Raw genomic sequence first — 15996 nt, forward strand, 5'->3', positions numbered from 1 at the left:
CTGTGTCAACACTCCCACAGGTGTTCTGAGGGCACCTTTGATATATGTAATGCTATTGAACTGGAGTTTCAGAGCAGATGCAATCAAGAATTCTTGATTTTAAGTTTGCCTTTAGTATATGAGGTCCAAAATTCTTCAGTACTAGCCAAATTAGCTTATCTTGCCTTTTTTGTTTTTATTTGTATATAATGAGTTCAGGCCTAAGCATCCATGAGTTCAAAACACACAAAGTTTCTCTTTACAAAACCCCACTTTGACTTTTTAGGAAAGTATTTCCCTATAAAAGGAGAGAGTAGAGAGAAAACTTAACAAACTACGTGAAAGTGACTAGGAAATGAAACTGTTGATATCCTGTGACAGACAGCTAATTGAATTAAGCGTTCTTCAGGAGCTGCAGTTTTTGTTTTTGTTTAAGGGACTCTTTCAAAGTAGGTTTGTGTTTTGTACTGCATATTCTTTAAGTTTATTTTATTCAAGTATAGTCGATTTACAATGTTGTGTTAGTTTCTGCTATACAGCAATATGATTCAGTTACACATATATATACACATTCTTTTCCAGTCTTTTCCACTCTGATTTATCACAGGGTATTGAGTGTAGTTCCCTGTGTTATACGGTAGGGCCTTGTTATTTTTGCATTCTATATACAATAGTTTGTATCTGCTAATCCCAAACTCCCAGTCCATCCCTTCCCCACCCCCTCCTCTTGGCAATGACAGGTCTGTTCTTGTGTCTGTGAGTCTGCTTTGTAGATAAGTTCATTTATGGCATATTTTAAGTTCCACATAGAAGTGTTACCATATGGTATTTATCTTTCTCTGCTTGATTTACTTAGTGTGATGACCTCTGAGTCCATCCGTGCTCCTGCAAATGGCAGTATTTCATTCTTTTTTATAGCTGAGTTGTATTCCACTGTGTATGTGTGTGTGCCCGTTTGTGTGTGTATGTATACGTATACATACATACCACATTTTCTTTATTCATTTATCAGTGGACATTTTGCTTCTTTCCATGTCTTGGCTATTGCGAATCATGCTTTTATGAACACTGAGGTACCTATTTGCAAGACAGGCTTTGTTTTTGTGTTAATGCTTAATATATTTAATGATATTTAGCCTTAATATGGACTTCCCTGGTGGCTCAGAGGTAAAGAATCCGCCTTTGATGCAGGAGATGCAGGTTCGATCCCTGGGTCAGGAAGATCCCCTGGAGAAGGAAAAGGCAACCCACTCCAGTATTCTTGCCAGGAAATTGCCTGACAGAGGAGCCTGACAGGCTATAGTCCTAGGGGTCGCAAAGAGTTGAACACAACTGAGCACACACCTACACAACCTTAATATAAATTTGATTGGTTACAGTTCTATTCTCGTTGAAGCATATACTCAACTGAAGTGGACTTTGAGGATTTCCTTGGAACTATAGTTAGCAACATTCCAGTCTCCCAAATCAAGAGGCTCTGAAGAGTCTGGGGCAAGGCTGCTCCAGAGATGAGACCTCAAGCGCAGGAGGAACAGGGCCAGGCTGGTGGAGGAGGGCTGTGGAGGTGTCCTCTAGCAGTCTGGGCACTGAGATTTCAGACCAAAGAGAGTTTGATAGGTGCCTGGTACAAAGCAAATACTAGATTAATGTTTATTGAATTAACAGTTTAATTTAGAAAATGCTCTAGATGTTTTCCCAGCCAGGATTTATTGACCACCTTCAATATGCCAGGCATGGTGCTAGACTCAGAGAGAGGAAGTCTGATGTGGCTCTTGTCTCCTGGGGGCTTCCCTGCACATTGGAGGAAAAGATAGGCTCACGTGAGCATGAACAAGGAAGTGTGAGGGGTGAAGGGTTCTCCGAACTGTAGGTGGTCATGATTTGTCTTAAAAAGCAACATTTCTACCTAAAGTCTGCATTTCTTCCCTGCATGAACGATATCAATACATGCCAAATTGTGAGACTTCCAACTCTAAAACAAACATCCTAGTGTTGTGAGATATATAATATCCTAGGTGGTAAGAGCCAGTTCACCAGAAAGCAGGATCACATAGCAGTTAGGCTGTGGAGTTACAACATGGGAACTAGAATTAGGCGTATGTGTAGGTTACAGTCCAGTCTCTGGCACATGTTAGCTGTAAAATCTAGGTTGTCATTTACCTTCTCTATACCTTAAATTCACATGGGTAAAATGAGAAGAATAATTGTGTCCAGCTCATGGTATTTAATGAGTTTATAAGAAGAAAGATGTTGAGAGCGATTCTTGTTTCACAGAGCACTCTCTGAAGTCCAAGTTAGGAGGTTGAAAGGAGGAAGTTTGTATGATCAGAAGTGCTTGTAAATGTATTGCTGGCCAATAAGTGTTCACTGAAATCATTATTATCATGACACTTATTTCACTGACTTCTTATCAGTCCCAAGTCCATCATTTAACTCTGCCAGCAAGTCTGGTCCAGCCCTCCAGCTCTAAAATAGGAAATTTAGGAGAGCTTTAAAAAGCATGCTGCAAAGAGCTTCTATGGGCTCCATGTGCTCTTGATTCTTTCTCCCTAAAATTTTATCCTCCCTTCCCATGAGATCCTAGTTGATCTGCATTTCCCTGGTGACTCAGACAGTAAAGAATCTGCCTGCAATGCAGGAGACCCAGGTTTGATCCCTGGGTCAGGAAGATCCCCTGGAGAAGGGGATGGCCACTCCAGAAATCACTGCCTAGAGAATCCCGTGGACAGAGGATCCTGGCGGGCTGCAGTCCCTGGGGTCACAAAGAGACGGACACAAGTGAGCAACTACTACTAGTACTTGTAATAATGCTGCTGTGATGTTGGTTTGATGCTTAGATCCCGCATCTGGTAGCAGTGAAATCCCAGGGACCTGCCCTGACCGCCTCCCAGTCGGTGCATGAGCAGCCCACGAAGGGCCTGTCTGGGTTTCAGGAGGCTCTGAATGTGAGCTCTCACCGCGTCGAGATGCCACGCCAGAACTCAGATCCCACCTCTGAAAACCCACCTCTCCCCACTCGCATTGAGAAGTTTGACCGAAGCTCTTGGTTACGACAGGAAGAAGACATTCCACCAAAGGTAACATTACTGGAGTTCTTATCGTCATCTCTATCATTGTCATCAACGTTTATTATTACTATTACTGTTACCATTATTATTACCCCTGTTGCAGACCATTCATAGCACCAAAGAACATGATAACACAGCACCGTCCCTTCTAATTTGTGTTCGTCCCTCCTCATTCCCAGGCTAAGACTTAGATTGTCATTCATCATCTCTGATCTCCATTTTCCCCAGAGAAATGGAGGCTCTGGTAGACTGAATGACTTGAAAGCATATATCCTGTATCCAGAATTAGAACTCCCAACCCCAAGCCTTCCAAACTATTCATTAATACTATCCATCTTGAGAAATAGAATAATACAAATATTCTCGTTGATGACTTAATCTATACCTAGACAAATTTAAAATTTCCAGATTAAAAAGTAAAGAACTTGTTTATTTCTATTTTGGATAGCACAAAGTGAAACCACATCACAGGTGTTCAGAAAATAGTAATGCTCTTAGAATATGTTAGTTGGTTCCACTAAGGAAAGCTCCCTCTAGGCCAGGTTGTACCGAGGATTAAATTGTAGGGTGAAATGACCAATTGTTCCACTGGCTTGGTTCCATTTGTTTTGTTTTTGCCTATACCAAGCTGTTATACATTCCAAATGTCCTAACACATGGCTGTGCATCTCACTACAGACAACCTGAAGTATTTCAAAACACTGGAGAAATGTTGCATCAGATTCTTCCTGGTTCAGGATTCCCTTTCTCCTGAACTTAGCTGAGGAGCCGGGATAAATGGAATGCCTCGCAGTTTCCATAGATCCATACCATTATTGATTCCAGAAAAAAAAAATAGTACTTTTTATCCAAATGTTTTCAAATATTTTTCCTCATCTTCCTCTCAAAAAACTTTCCATGATTTTGCAAATGAAATTGGCTGATAGGTGGCTTTTTTGTTGTTCTCGTCTTGGGGATGGCATCAGGCAAGGTTATTTATGGAGCAAAGTTCAATCTGAAAAACAGGATGGGAAGAGGAGCAGACAGGAGAGCTGGGGAGACGTTTGAGGTCATTGGTCCATTCTCTTCAAACATGCAGGCACACATAACTCTGGAAGAAAAACTTTAGATCAATACAAAGGTTTTAGGTTTTAATGATTCATTAGACCCTCTCGACAACTCTTTCAGGTGACCAAATACAAAAGGAAAAATAGCAGTAATATTTAACTGAGCAGGTGGGAGCACTGATTTGGTCATTCTGTGTCACTTCACTGACTCGTCTTTCTAGGTCTTTATCTTAAAATGTTTTATAATAACCAAGAAAACTTGTATTCATTGTAAATATTCTTTAATATATTAAGCAATAATATCAAAACAAAGCATAATTTTAAAATATCTAGTACAAAATATCAGATTGGTCAGAAAGATCGTTCTGTTAATAGATATATTATTCAATGATGTTCTTGGTGAAAATGAAAAAAAGTTTGTCTTACTTTTACTTTTAGAACCAAATGAACTTTTTGGCCAACCCAATATAAATCCACTTTAAAAGGACCTCCAAAAAAGAAACATCAAAGCACCGGAAGAATGTTTAGCCCACCTAGCTGTCACATTTTCATTTCTTGGTCACTTTTCATAAAATTTCTCCTCTGCTCTCCCCTCAAGTTGAACTCCTTTGGTGCACTTAACAGTATTCAGTTTCATTAGAAAATGTGGCTATACTTGAATTTACCTAATCCCTTGACCAATAACCTAATGATACAATTTCCTACTGTACTTCACAGTCTAACTGGTACTCACATAGTTTTTTGAAGACCTTCCAGCAGTTTCATTATTAATCCTATTTTTTTATTACATTTGCAAATTGACCTCCCGAAGCACAGTGTTAGGAGTTTGTTTTGAATTAGCAATTGCAAGTTGGTTAGTAAGTGGAAACATTTAGGACCTATTGCAGTCATTTCTCTGAGCTCACTGAGCTTATGTCCCAAGTTCTGTCTGATACCCTAGTTTCTCACCAGATTTCATAGTTTCCTTATCTGTTTATCAGTTGTGCTGTGAGTTAAAAATGGAATTCCATTTATCTGGATGACCGTCATCAGATGCAGTTTCCAATGGCCAACTGAATTCATGATACCCCAAAGAAATTTCTGGTATCCACCACTCTTGTGCCAGCAAAGGAGGGCAATTATTTTAGCCCTGTATGTCAAAGTAATTCACTTGCTCTGTTTCTAAATTTGTTTTTAACATTGAAGGCAGTACTCATTAGTGGTTGCTAAAATGTGCCTCATTGCCTTTCCTTTGATTTTGTATAGGGAGTTAAGTATTTCTTTGAGGTGTTTCTTTTTTTTTATTATTATTTATTCTGAACTTTTAATTCCATTCTACTGGTTCATATGTCTATCGTTATGCCAGTATCATGCTATTTTGATTACTATAGCTTTGTAATAAGTTTTAGAGATGTTTCTTTCCTGTTTCTGGTCATTCCATGTCTCCTGGCGGCTCTTAGGAAAGGAGTAGGCTGCATTTCAGGCAGTACCACATGGAAGTTATTTTATGGAAAATATTGCTGAATTCTGGTTTCCTTTCAGGTGCCTCAAAGAACAACTTCTATATCCCCAGCATTAGCAAGGAAGAATTCTCCTGGAAATGGTAGTGCTCTGGGACCCAGACTAGGATCTCAACCCATCAGAGCAAGGTAAGGGAAGGGAGATGGATAAGGTGAAGGGAAGAGCCCCACCTGCCATTGCCATTACTGCTTTCCTAAAAAACTATCTTTGTTCTTTTTTCCCTTCTGAGGCATGTTGACTGGCCACCCGGACTGTAAATTTTGGTGGGCCAGAGGCAAGTCCTTTATTTCTTCAGTAGCCTTTCACAGAAACCAGTGTGTAGTGTGGGCTCATACATGAACGAGCAAATGAATCACAGAATCAATGCAGAAGCCAATCTGGCTTACCTTATTTGGCAGGTTTTCAAATGTGGGGGTAAAACTACAAATAAAGTCTGGGTGTGGTACCCCTGACCATTAACCTCAGAGACCCTTTGATGAAGCCAGCCAAACAAAGTGGCCTGATCTGAGATGATTTTTAGCATCAGGTCAAGAAACGTGCCCTGTGGCTCTGTAGTAACCTAAACAGAAAGGAAATCCAAGGAAGACAGTATATATGTGTGTATGTGTGACTGATTCACTTTGCTATACAGTAGAAATTAACACAACATTGTAAAGCAACTATACTCCAATTTACACATGTACACCCGTGGCGGATCCATGTATGGCAAAACCACCACAATATTGTAAAGTAATTAGCCTCCATTTAAATAAATTTATATTAAAAAATAATAATAATAAATTTTTAAAAAAGAAAGAAATGTGCCCTGAGGACTATTGAGACAGTAGAAAGTAACTAGCAAAGAGAACTTCCCTGGTGGTACAGTGGTTAAGAATCAGCCTGCCAATGCAGGGGACCCAGGTTCAATGCCATACCTGGTCTGGAAAGATTCCACATGCCTTGGGGCACCTAAGCCCATGCACCACAACTACGGAGCCTGTGTTCTAGAGACTGTGAGCCACAACTGCGGAAGCCTGCAGGCCTGGACCCCACGCTCCACAACAAGAGAAGCTACCACAGTGGGAAGCCCGTGCTCACCGCAACTAGAAAGAGCCCCGGCAAAGCAATGAGGACCCAACACAGCCAAAAAGAAAGAAAGAAAGAAAATGATTGGCAAAGAAATGCTATAGTGACCAGCTGCAGAGCTGTCCTAGTTTGGCAAATTGCAGAAGGACTAGTTCTCACGAGGAAGTCATCTCTGGCATTATGGAGTATCACTGAAATACAGTGACGCTCCCACTGTTGCTCTTTGCTCTTATGGGATTTTTTACCAACCGTGTATATTCCTACAATCAGGAAGTTGCATCCACCTACTGGTGGGTGTAGAGATCTGAAGAGAAGCTGGAAAATAAACAATATCCTTACAGTATCAGAGCAGATTTTATGGGGTAACAGATGCTGTTTGGTGCTGTCGTTCATCAAACTCCCCTCACATGTTTCATGAGTACACTCCTTTTTAGGATCAGCTGAAATAGCAAATGGCCTCTGTTGAGACTATAAAAAGGAACTTAGGGGTACTGTTTTATTCTTCATTGTGTTCATAAGAGGACAGTCTCTTGCTAGTCAAAGAGAAAGAGAGACTGGAAATGAAGGTTATGACTATTTGTACAGATCCTAAAATATGGAATGCAATGAAAAGCCTTAGGAAGGGGTCAGTCTGTAAATAAGACAACTGTACTAAGATCATTCATCTCTGGAGGGCAAAGAAGCTAGCGCATTCTGAGTGGAGTTGCCAGTTACAGAAGCTCTGAATGAGCCATTTTTGTCCAGCAGCTTGTCAGGTTCACGCTGAGCTGGTGTTGTGAGCAGGACTGAGCACACCTGGTGTGGACTGTGACCAGGGAGCGAAAGGAATGTGAGGCTGGATTGCCAGCCTGAACTTTACCAGTCCTCCTCTCCAAGCGATAATAAGCCTCCAGTTATCAGGGCTTCTTGCTCCTTTGAACCCTGCCTTCTAGGCTGTGTTCATGAGATAAGTCATTTAGAATTTTAGTTTCTGTACATCAAGCATCATTTCAACTTTAAGTCTTTTTCCCTCTATCAACCCAAAAGAAAGAGAATTGTCTTTCTCTAGTCAAATAAAAAGCAGTCCTTTGTTCACTCTGAAATACTAATTCAATGACATTAAGGCTCCAAAATAACTGATAAATTGTCACGCATGCATGCTCAGTCGCTTCAGTTGTGTCCAGCTCTTTGCGACCCCATGAACTAGAGCCTGCCAGTCTCCTCTGTCCATGGGATTCTCCAGGCAAGAATACTGGAATGGGTTGCCATGCCCTCCAACAGGGGATCTTCCCGACCCAGGGATCAAACCCAAGTCCCCTGCATTGCAGGTGCATTCTTTACCTGCTGAGCCACCAGGGAAGCCCAATAAATGGTCAATGGCTTGCAAAACATGTGCTTTTCCCTTGGAACCTCTTAAACATTGTATTTTGTCCAAAGAAAGGAGATCTTGTGAATACAGCTAACATTTTTCTGCTTACAGAGAAGGTAGGGAGGAAATGAACTTAGCGGTAATAATTATTTACCTGCAATGAAAATCAAAAGCATTGTGGGGGAGGGGGGATGGAGAATCCCCACCTCTGCCGTGTAGAACAATCCTGCTTCTTTCTATTACATATCTCTAAATGACCGGCATTTAAAGATGTGACACAGACTCTGCAGCTCTAGATTGAATTGCATTTTGAAACGTTTCAGGATTTGGTGTATTTATTGTGCTAGAGATGGCTTTAGTTCACCTCTGTTGTATAATAAAACATGCCGAGATGTGGTGGCTTGAAACAGTAACTATTTATGATTTTCACCATTCTATGGGTTGACTTCAACATTGTCCTGCTGGTCTCACCTGAGCTGGCTTAGGCAGCTGCACTGCAGTGACGGGTCAGCTGTACCTTCTTGGGGTTTTTCATCCCCAGCTTCTTGACTGTTTGGTGATTGCAGGACAGCCTCTCAAGAGGGAAAAGCCCAGTACACAATTGGAGAAGAATTGCTTTACAATGTTGTGTTAGTTTCTGCTGTGCAACATATGAATCGGCTATATGTGTACATATGTCACCTCCCTCCCTCCCCTGTCCGTCATCACAGACCACGGAGCAGCTTCTCACTGGCTATGTGTTTTACACATGGTAGTGTCTATATTTTAGTGCTACTCCTTATTTCAGCCCACCCTTCCTTCTTCCCTTCCCCATGTCCACATGACATGTCCATCCTCTACATCTGCATCTCTGTTCCTACCCTGAAAATAGTTTGACCTGCACCATTTCTCTAGATTGCATACATACATGTTAATATACAATATGTGTTTTTCTCTTTTTGACTTAGTTCACTTTGTATAACAGACTCTAGGTCCATCCACATCAGTACAGATGATCCAATTTTGTTCCTGTTTATAGCTGAGTCATATTCCCTTGTATATATGTACCATATCTTCTTTACCTGTTCATCTGTTGATGGACATTTAGGTTGCTTCCATGTCCTGGCTGTTGCAAATACAAGCACTTTTGAAGCTTTTGCTTCCATCATCTTTGCTAATGATATGATTCACCAATGTTGGGGGGTGGGGGGATTACTGTGATAAGACAGAGATTGTCCTATTTTCTATTGGTTCTAATAAAGTCCTTATAGATTTTTTGGTACCATTTGTCAGATAACTGCCCATCCATAAAGCCACAAAAAGGTTGCTTTTAAATATTTTTGTCCTTTGCAATACCGTATGGACTCCCAAATGCCTTATACTGTCAAGGTGAACTGGTGAATTTAAATTATGATTTGATTTGTTCATTTTTTAAATTTCTGTTTTAAAACCTCCCATGCATTTTAACATTTAACTTTGATTCATGTGTTCTTTTAAAACAAATTAAAATTTGATTAAGCAAATACATTCAGAGTATGAAAAATTTTAAATTAATCCAATAATACCCAGTCAAAACCCAATGACTGAATGCTTAATTTCAAAAAAAATAATTCTCTGGCCTATCCCAAACCTATCTGCTTATGGCTGGTTTGTTCTCATTGGCTGGGTCATCAGAGAACAAAGGAAAAAGAATGTGGGCAGGCAGCCAGTTAATTATAGACTTGGCCCAAATATTTGGGCCAAGAAATCACTTTGTAATCTTAATTTTCTGTTTAGACTTTTTTATATGATTCAAGTAAATGGAATAATTTTCTTTTTACTGTGTGTTTTATAAACCAAACAGCATTGTCTGCAGTATGTCAAATGTCTGAACCAAAAGTTAGCATTTAAAGAAATCTATATGAATGTTTTCAAGTTTTTACATATTTGGATCTGAATAGGATCGGTTAATACATAAAATACACAGGAAATCTATTATTTCAGGGAATTGTTCTGAAATTGATCCCCTCTAAGAGCATTTATCTCAGGCACCTTGGCCCCAAGGCCGGATCAGGTGACACCATAGTAAGGAAGAGAGGAACATGGCAGTGTGACATTTTCTCAAAACACTCATATTTTACCAAAAAAAAAAAATGAGGTAGAAAAGGCATTTTAAAATTTTCCCTATTTCTATGTGTGATTACATAGCAACTAAACACTTCTTTCAGACTCCAGCAGCAAAAATAGCAACCTATTAAGATCAGTACCCACACTGGTTAGCTCCAGTGGGGGGATGGGGGGAATAGACTTATGCTAATGAAGCCCAGATCAGGGGTTTAATGCTCATGGGATCCAATTAGCTTCACACCAAAAGAGGCCTGAGCCCCAGTCAGAGACGCAGGCTCATTCCAGCTGGTTCTGCTGATGCCCTGGCACCTCTGTCATCCCAGGACAGCCCTGGCCCAGGTTTTATCATCTAACGTGGCCGCAGCCTCCTCCCTGGTCAGCCTGCCTCTGTCCTGACCAGTCATTCATAAGCCGGCCCTGGGAGGCCCATGTTTTCTGCCTGGCTTTAAGAGAATTGCTATAGAAGCTTCCTATCGCAGGGTTTCCTACACAGGCTTGGTACTCAGCCAGGATGGTGTCATCTTTATACCAAGGAGCCCCAGGAAAACCCAGGTCTGTGTCTTTGCTCAGACTGTTCCCCTAGCCTCGCTGCTCACCCCTCTGAAGTTTAATCAAGTCCTTTCTCTTTCCCAACACCAGCACCAACCACTCCAGGCTGCATTACACTGCATTCCCCAGATGCTGCTACCGTTTACAGATGCTCGCACAGCGTGTAGAGTTTTGCCTTGCTGGCTGTGGGCTCCACTGCATGTCTCATTGCTAGGATTATGTTGTAACTTGACTGTCTGTCCTGTGACCTCGACTCTCCTCCATCCCTCATGGTCTCACAAAGGCAGGTGTTTAAGGAAAGGTTTTGGCTAAATGATCAAAGAAGTACTGCATTCGAGCAAAGAGCTGGATCCTGCTACCACAGGGCAACAACCAGGCAAAGTCCTCGGAGCTCACAGAACTCCATTCTCTCAATAGTTGTTTTTTTTGTCATACAGAGAACATTACATCTCTACAAAATGAGAACAGCCACCAAGAAACCTTACCCTTAATGTGTAATTAAAAAAAATTTTTTTAGAATTTATTAATTATACATAAATAATTCCTGACCACTACTGTTTAATGAAAAGAGAACAGTAGGGAAGAAGTTATTATTTAGGAATTTAAATAGGATTATTTTTTGGAAAAAAATGAAATATTGGAAATGTGAGATGTTGCAGAATTAGCATTCATTTATCGTGCTATTCTACTTAGAATATTATATTAGATATACTATAGATATTTAGATATCTAAATATTATTATGGATAATCTAATATCTAATTATTATCTAGATAATAATTAGATATTCTCCAAATAGGAGGGAAGTTTTTTCTCTTATGGATCCAAATCTATCTCAATCAATTAAATGCTAATTACTACCCAAAGGAGTGCCATAAAAATACCAAGAATTTTGAAAGTTTTCCTGAAGTTTACCGACACTTTTTCCTGCAGTCAATTTTTACTGCTGGGTTGACTTAGCCACCCCTTTACTGTAAAAAAATTGAAAGGTGAATATTGTTATAAAATCTACATTTATATTATCAAAATTAATAAATCATGATGATATGTTTACATTTTCCAGAATCACCAGCCATCTCTTCCACTAACCCAATGTTTAAGGATTTTTGTAATTCAGCCAAATATTTTTGTTTTCAGAAAGAAATTATTTGGTTTAGTTGCTGCCATAACAATGCTATTTTGTGGCCAGATTTTCACGGGCCAAACTGCAAGTGTCTCAAGGGAGGGGGCCATATTATTTTCACATTTACATGTGAAGCATCTGACACCCAACACAGCACAGAGTGCCTGGTTCCCACTTGATATTCTTAAAATGGGCAGAGAAAAATGAAAGCATAGTATTACATTTTAATGTGATAGCTCACTGCATGAAAATAATAGCACCATGACGACTCTGTTAGTGAAATTCTGTTTGGGGAACTGAAGACAATGAAATCGTGGAGGAGCCTATGTTTCTCCCTTGGCAGGTGGATGGCAGTGGATAGGATCTTTGAATTTCAGATCTCACTAAATTACCACTTAGGCCCAGCAGTACAGAAGTCTAGAGGAAAAAATGGAGAGGTCTATGGCTTATAACGGAGAAGGCAATGGCAGCCCACTCCAGTACTCTTGCCTGGAAAATCCCATGGACCAAGGAGCCTCCTAGGCTGCAGTCCATGGGGTCGCTAAGAGTCAGTCGGACACGACTGAGCGACTTCACTTTCACTTTTCACTTTCATGCATTGGAGAAGGACATGGCAACCCACTCCAGTGTTCTTGCCTGGAGAATCCCAGGGACGGGGGAGCCTGGTGGGCTGCTGTCTCTGGGGTCGCACAGAGTCGGACACGACTGAAGCAACTTAGCAGCAGCAGCAGCAGCATGGCTTATAAATTTGAAAGGAAGAGCTTAGAAGAAACTTGGAAAATACTGCTTATTTTTATAACAAAATCCTAAAATCCTCTCAGTCTCCTCCCACCACCACTGCTCAGTGGCCTCCTCGCCTCTGCACCCCCTGTGGTCACCAAAAGTGGCCTTGGAGTCTGCTTCATGTTCCCATATTGCCCTGCGCTCACTGCAGGCACAGCATGAACAAAGACCGCTGTGTGTGTCTGGCGACACTGGCAGAAGACACGAGCTGGATCTTGTTCATTACTGTATCTCAAAGGTCTGACCCAGTGCCCGGTATAGACCAGCTGAGTGAATGAATAAATGCACTATTTTGGGAGTAGTAAAGATGTGAGAGTGAATAATAGAGTAGCGTTTATAACCAGTGGGGGCTTTTAGCCTGCCAATAGATAAACACTGTTCTTGGGTTTAGCACTTAATAATTATTTTCAAACATTCTTCCCTTTGGTAATAGCCAAGATATATAAAGATTTCCTGCAAGAAATTTAAAAATGCAAAGATACCAGTAGCTATGTGAGCTGAGAACTTAGGTAATTCACAGAAGAGGAATTCTGAATAACAAATGTGAATAAAAATTATTCTACCTCAACAGTAATTTTTAAAAACTGCATTAAAACAGCAAAATATAATTTTTTGCAAGTTAGTTAGCTGTTCATAATAAAGACTGGTAAGAATTCAATGAGATAGATAGTCTCATACAGTGTGGTGAAAACCTGCTGTGTGTTTATATGTTCACATACATATATTTGTGCACATGCATACCCCAGTTCATGCCCCTCCACCCAAGAATTCCAATTCCCCGAGAGATGTGAGTGAATATTTGTTTGCCTCTAGATGTTTATTTCAGTATTATGTGTCCCAGCAATATGTTGGAAGCACCTACTAACAAAAGAATGATTGAACTAATTCACCTATATAATGGACTACTATGCAGCCATTCGGAGAAGGCAATGGCATTCCACTGCAGTACTCTTGCCTGGAAAATCCCATGGACAGAGGAGCCCGGCGGGCTACAGTCCATGGGGTCTCGAAGAGTCAGACATGACTGAGCGACTTCACTTTCACTTTTCACTTTCATGCACTGAAGGAAATGGCAACCCACTCCAGTGTTCTTGCCCGGAGAATCCCAGGGATGGGGGAGCCTGGTGGGCTGCCATCTATGGGGTCACACAGAGTCAGAGACGACTGAAGTGACTTAGCAGTAGCAGCAGCATGCAGCCATTATTGTTTTTAGAAGTGTTAGAAGTTGCTCAAAGGCAGTCAAAGGGGGAAGAAAGCAATATGCCAAGTTGAATACACAGTGTGCTTCCATACATACAAAAGAAAAAAGACTAGAAGCGGGCTTCCCTGGTTGTCCAGTGGTTAAGAATCTGCCTGCCAATACAGGGGACACAAGTTTGAGCCCTGGTCTGGGAAGATCCCACTTGCCACGGGGCAACTAAACCTTTGAGCTACAACTCACTGAAGCCCACTCTCCCTGGAGCCCGTGCTCTGCAGCTAGAGAAAGCCCGCACGCAGCAACAAAGACCCAGTGCAGGCAAAAATAAATAATTTTTTTTCCCCTAAGACTAGAAGATAATACGTCATCCAGTAAAAGACAGTTGAATATCTCTTGATTCAGAGATGGCATGCATTGCTCCCTTGTTTTTATCTTTTAATATTCTCTACTGTTTTACAATGAGCATAGGAAAAGAGGTTTCAGAGCCAGCCTCCTTTGAAGATTCACCATTTCAGAGCTAATATGTTTGATGTGAGATTACCCAAGAGTTGGGTCAAGAATTCATCCTGTCCGGATGTGGAATCTGGCCAGGAGCTCCACAGAAGACAGCATGACTGTCATTAACATTGACCCCTTTAATGCAAGGTCACATAGGCACTGTCCTCATCCCTTTGTACGGGGGGTGGGACTGGACTACACTTGTGTCTACCAGCGGCCAGTTGTTGAGAACGTAAGCCCCGTGCATCGCTTCCCTACAGCAACCCCGACCTGCGGAGAACCGAGCCCGTCTTGGAGAGCCCCTTGCAGAGGACGAGCAGTGGCAGTTCTTCCAGCTCCAGCACCCCCAGCTCCCAGCCCAGCTCCCAAGGAGGCTCTCAGCCTGGGTCACAAGCAGGATCCAGCGAGCGGACCCGGGTTCGAGGTAAAGCTTTCCCCTGCCTTTCCAGGACGGCTTCTCTGGACAAGGCATCAGATTACTTCCTGACTTCTGTGACTCCTGGTCCTGGTGTGGCCACCACTGTGTGATGCCGAGAAGCCCCTTAACTCCACTCGGCTTCAGTCTTCTTAGGGCAGTGGGCCACCATCCCCAGTCACGTGTGTGACATCAGTGTGGACCCAATCCTTTCTAATTGCAGATACCAGAATTCTCCAGGGAGATGGCAGAATACTGAGATGAGATGGTCTCATTTGAAAATGTAGTCATCAGACAGCTCAGTTTCCATTTCTGTTTGATTGCTTAGTTCGAGTTCCATGACCCACAAGTATCCTCTTCCCTTATGTCAACAGTGTTCAGAATACAAGGTATTTCTCAAACTAAACGTTAATAAAGGCTAATGTAGAATAAATATGCACTGGAGAGAAGATATAAAATCTTTGACTTTAAAAAATATACTTGACCCTTCTGGTTATTCCTATTAGTGAGGTAAAAATTAACCTCTCTGACCATTTAATTCAAGTCATCCTTCATTGTTTAGATTTCAGTAATGAGGAAGCTTGTGAAAAACATTAATGTGTCCAGCTAATTATACATGACAACCTATTGTTTCTAGCTAATCAAAATGTACCCTTTCTGCATAAACCTTCTTCAGAAGATAATTTTGCTTCCAAGTAATGAAGGCTGGGATTTTTTTAAGTGCAATTTGAAAACACTTAATACTCTGCCTGATGAAAAGCACCAGTTCTTTATTCTTTCTTAGCCTCTTCATTAGACACAATCATTCTTTACCTCTTAATTTTTTTTAAGTAAACTCACTGTATGTCTATTTGGCAAAACTAATACAATTATGTAAAGTTTAAAAAAAAAATTAAAAAAAAAAAAAGAAAGAAAAGGTGAATGTCAGACATACTGTGCTGTGTCTCTGAACTGGGGTGGGACTGGCCTGCAGCTGCCTCTTCTTAAAATCTTCTGACATCCATGACAACCCAGAACTGTGTAGGCTTCTGTTGCTTTGATCCAGATATAGACTTACTAACTTTAGAAAAGTGCCATTCTCTTACCTTTTTTTCTGTTCATATAAAATAAAATAATATGTTTCATTAGAGCAAATGCTAAAGAAAATCCAAACTTAAGCATATCATTTGAATTCTCTGATCTGGTTCAGGTTCAATTCTTAACTTCTTCCCTTTGACCTCTAGTTTTTCTGGGTTAAAAGCTAGTGTGTCTTACCCTGCTGTGTCCCTACCCAGGAAAAACCACTTTGAAACCAAATCAAAGAGTATCTCCCACCTGAGATTGCTTCTTCTCTAACCTGT

General features: G+C 41.0%; 1 protein-coding gene across 9 annotated transcripts in view; it reads left to right on the forward strand.

Annotated features, from left to right (window-relative positions):
* TNIK (TRAF2 and NCK interacting kinase) overlaps positions 1-15996 on the forward strand; it is a 410943-nt gene that overhangs the window by 346865 nt on the left and 48082 nt on the right. For 8 of the 9 annotated variants that reach the window (XM_061415948.1, XM_061415967.1, XM_061415997.1 and 5 more), the window contains 3 exons: positions 2817-3056; positions 5615-5721; positions 14502-14665. In XM_061415948.1, the coding sequence (XP_061271932.1) occupies positions 2817-3056; positions 5615-5721; positions 14502-14665 (511 nt within the window). The remainder of the gene's footprint in view (positions 1-2816; positions 3057-5614; positions 5722-14501; positions 14666-15996) is intronic. The other variant, XM_061415982.1, reaches the window with a different exon arrangement.

The sequence above is a fragment of the Bos javanicus genome, chromosome 1 (genome assembly GCF_032452875.1).
Source record: "Bos javanicus breed banteng chromosome 1, ARS-OSU_banteng_1.0, whole genome shotgun sequence".
NCBI classification, from domain to species: Eukaryota; Metazoa; Chordata; class Mammalia; order Artiodactyla; family Bovidae; genus Bos; species Bos javanicus.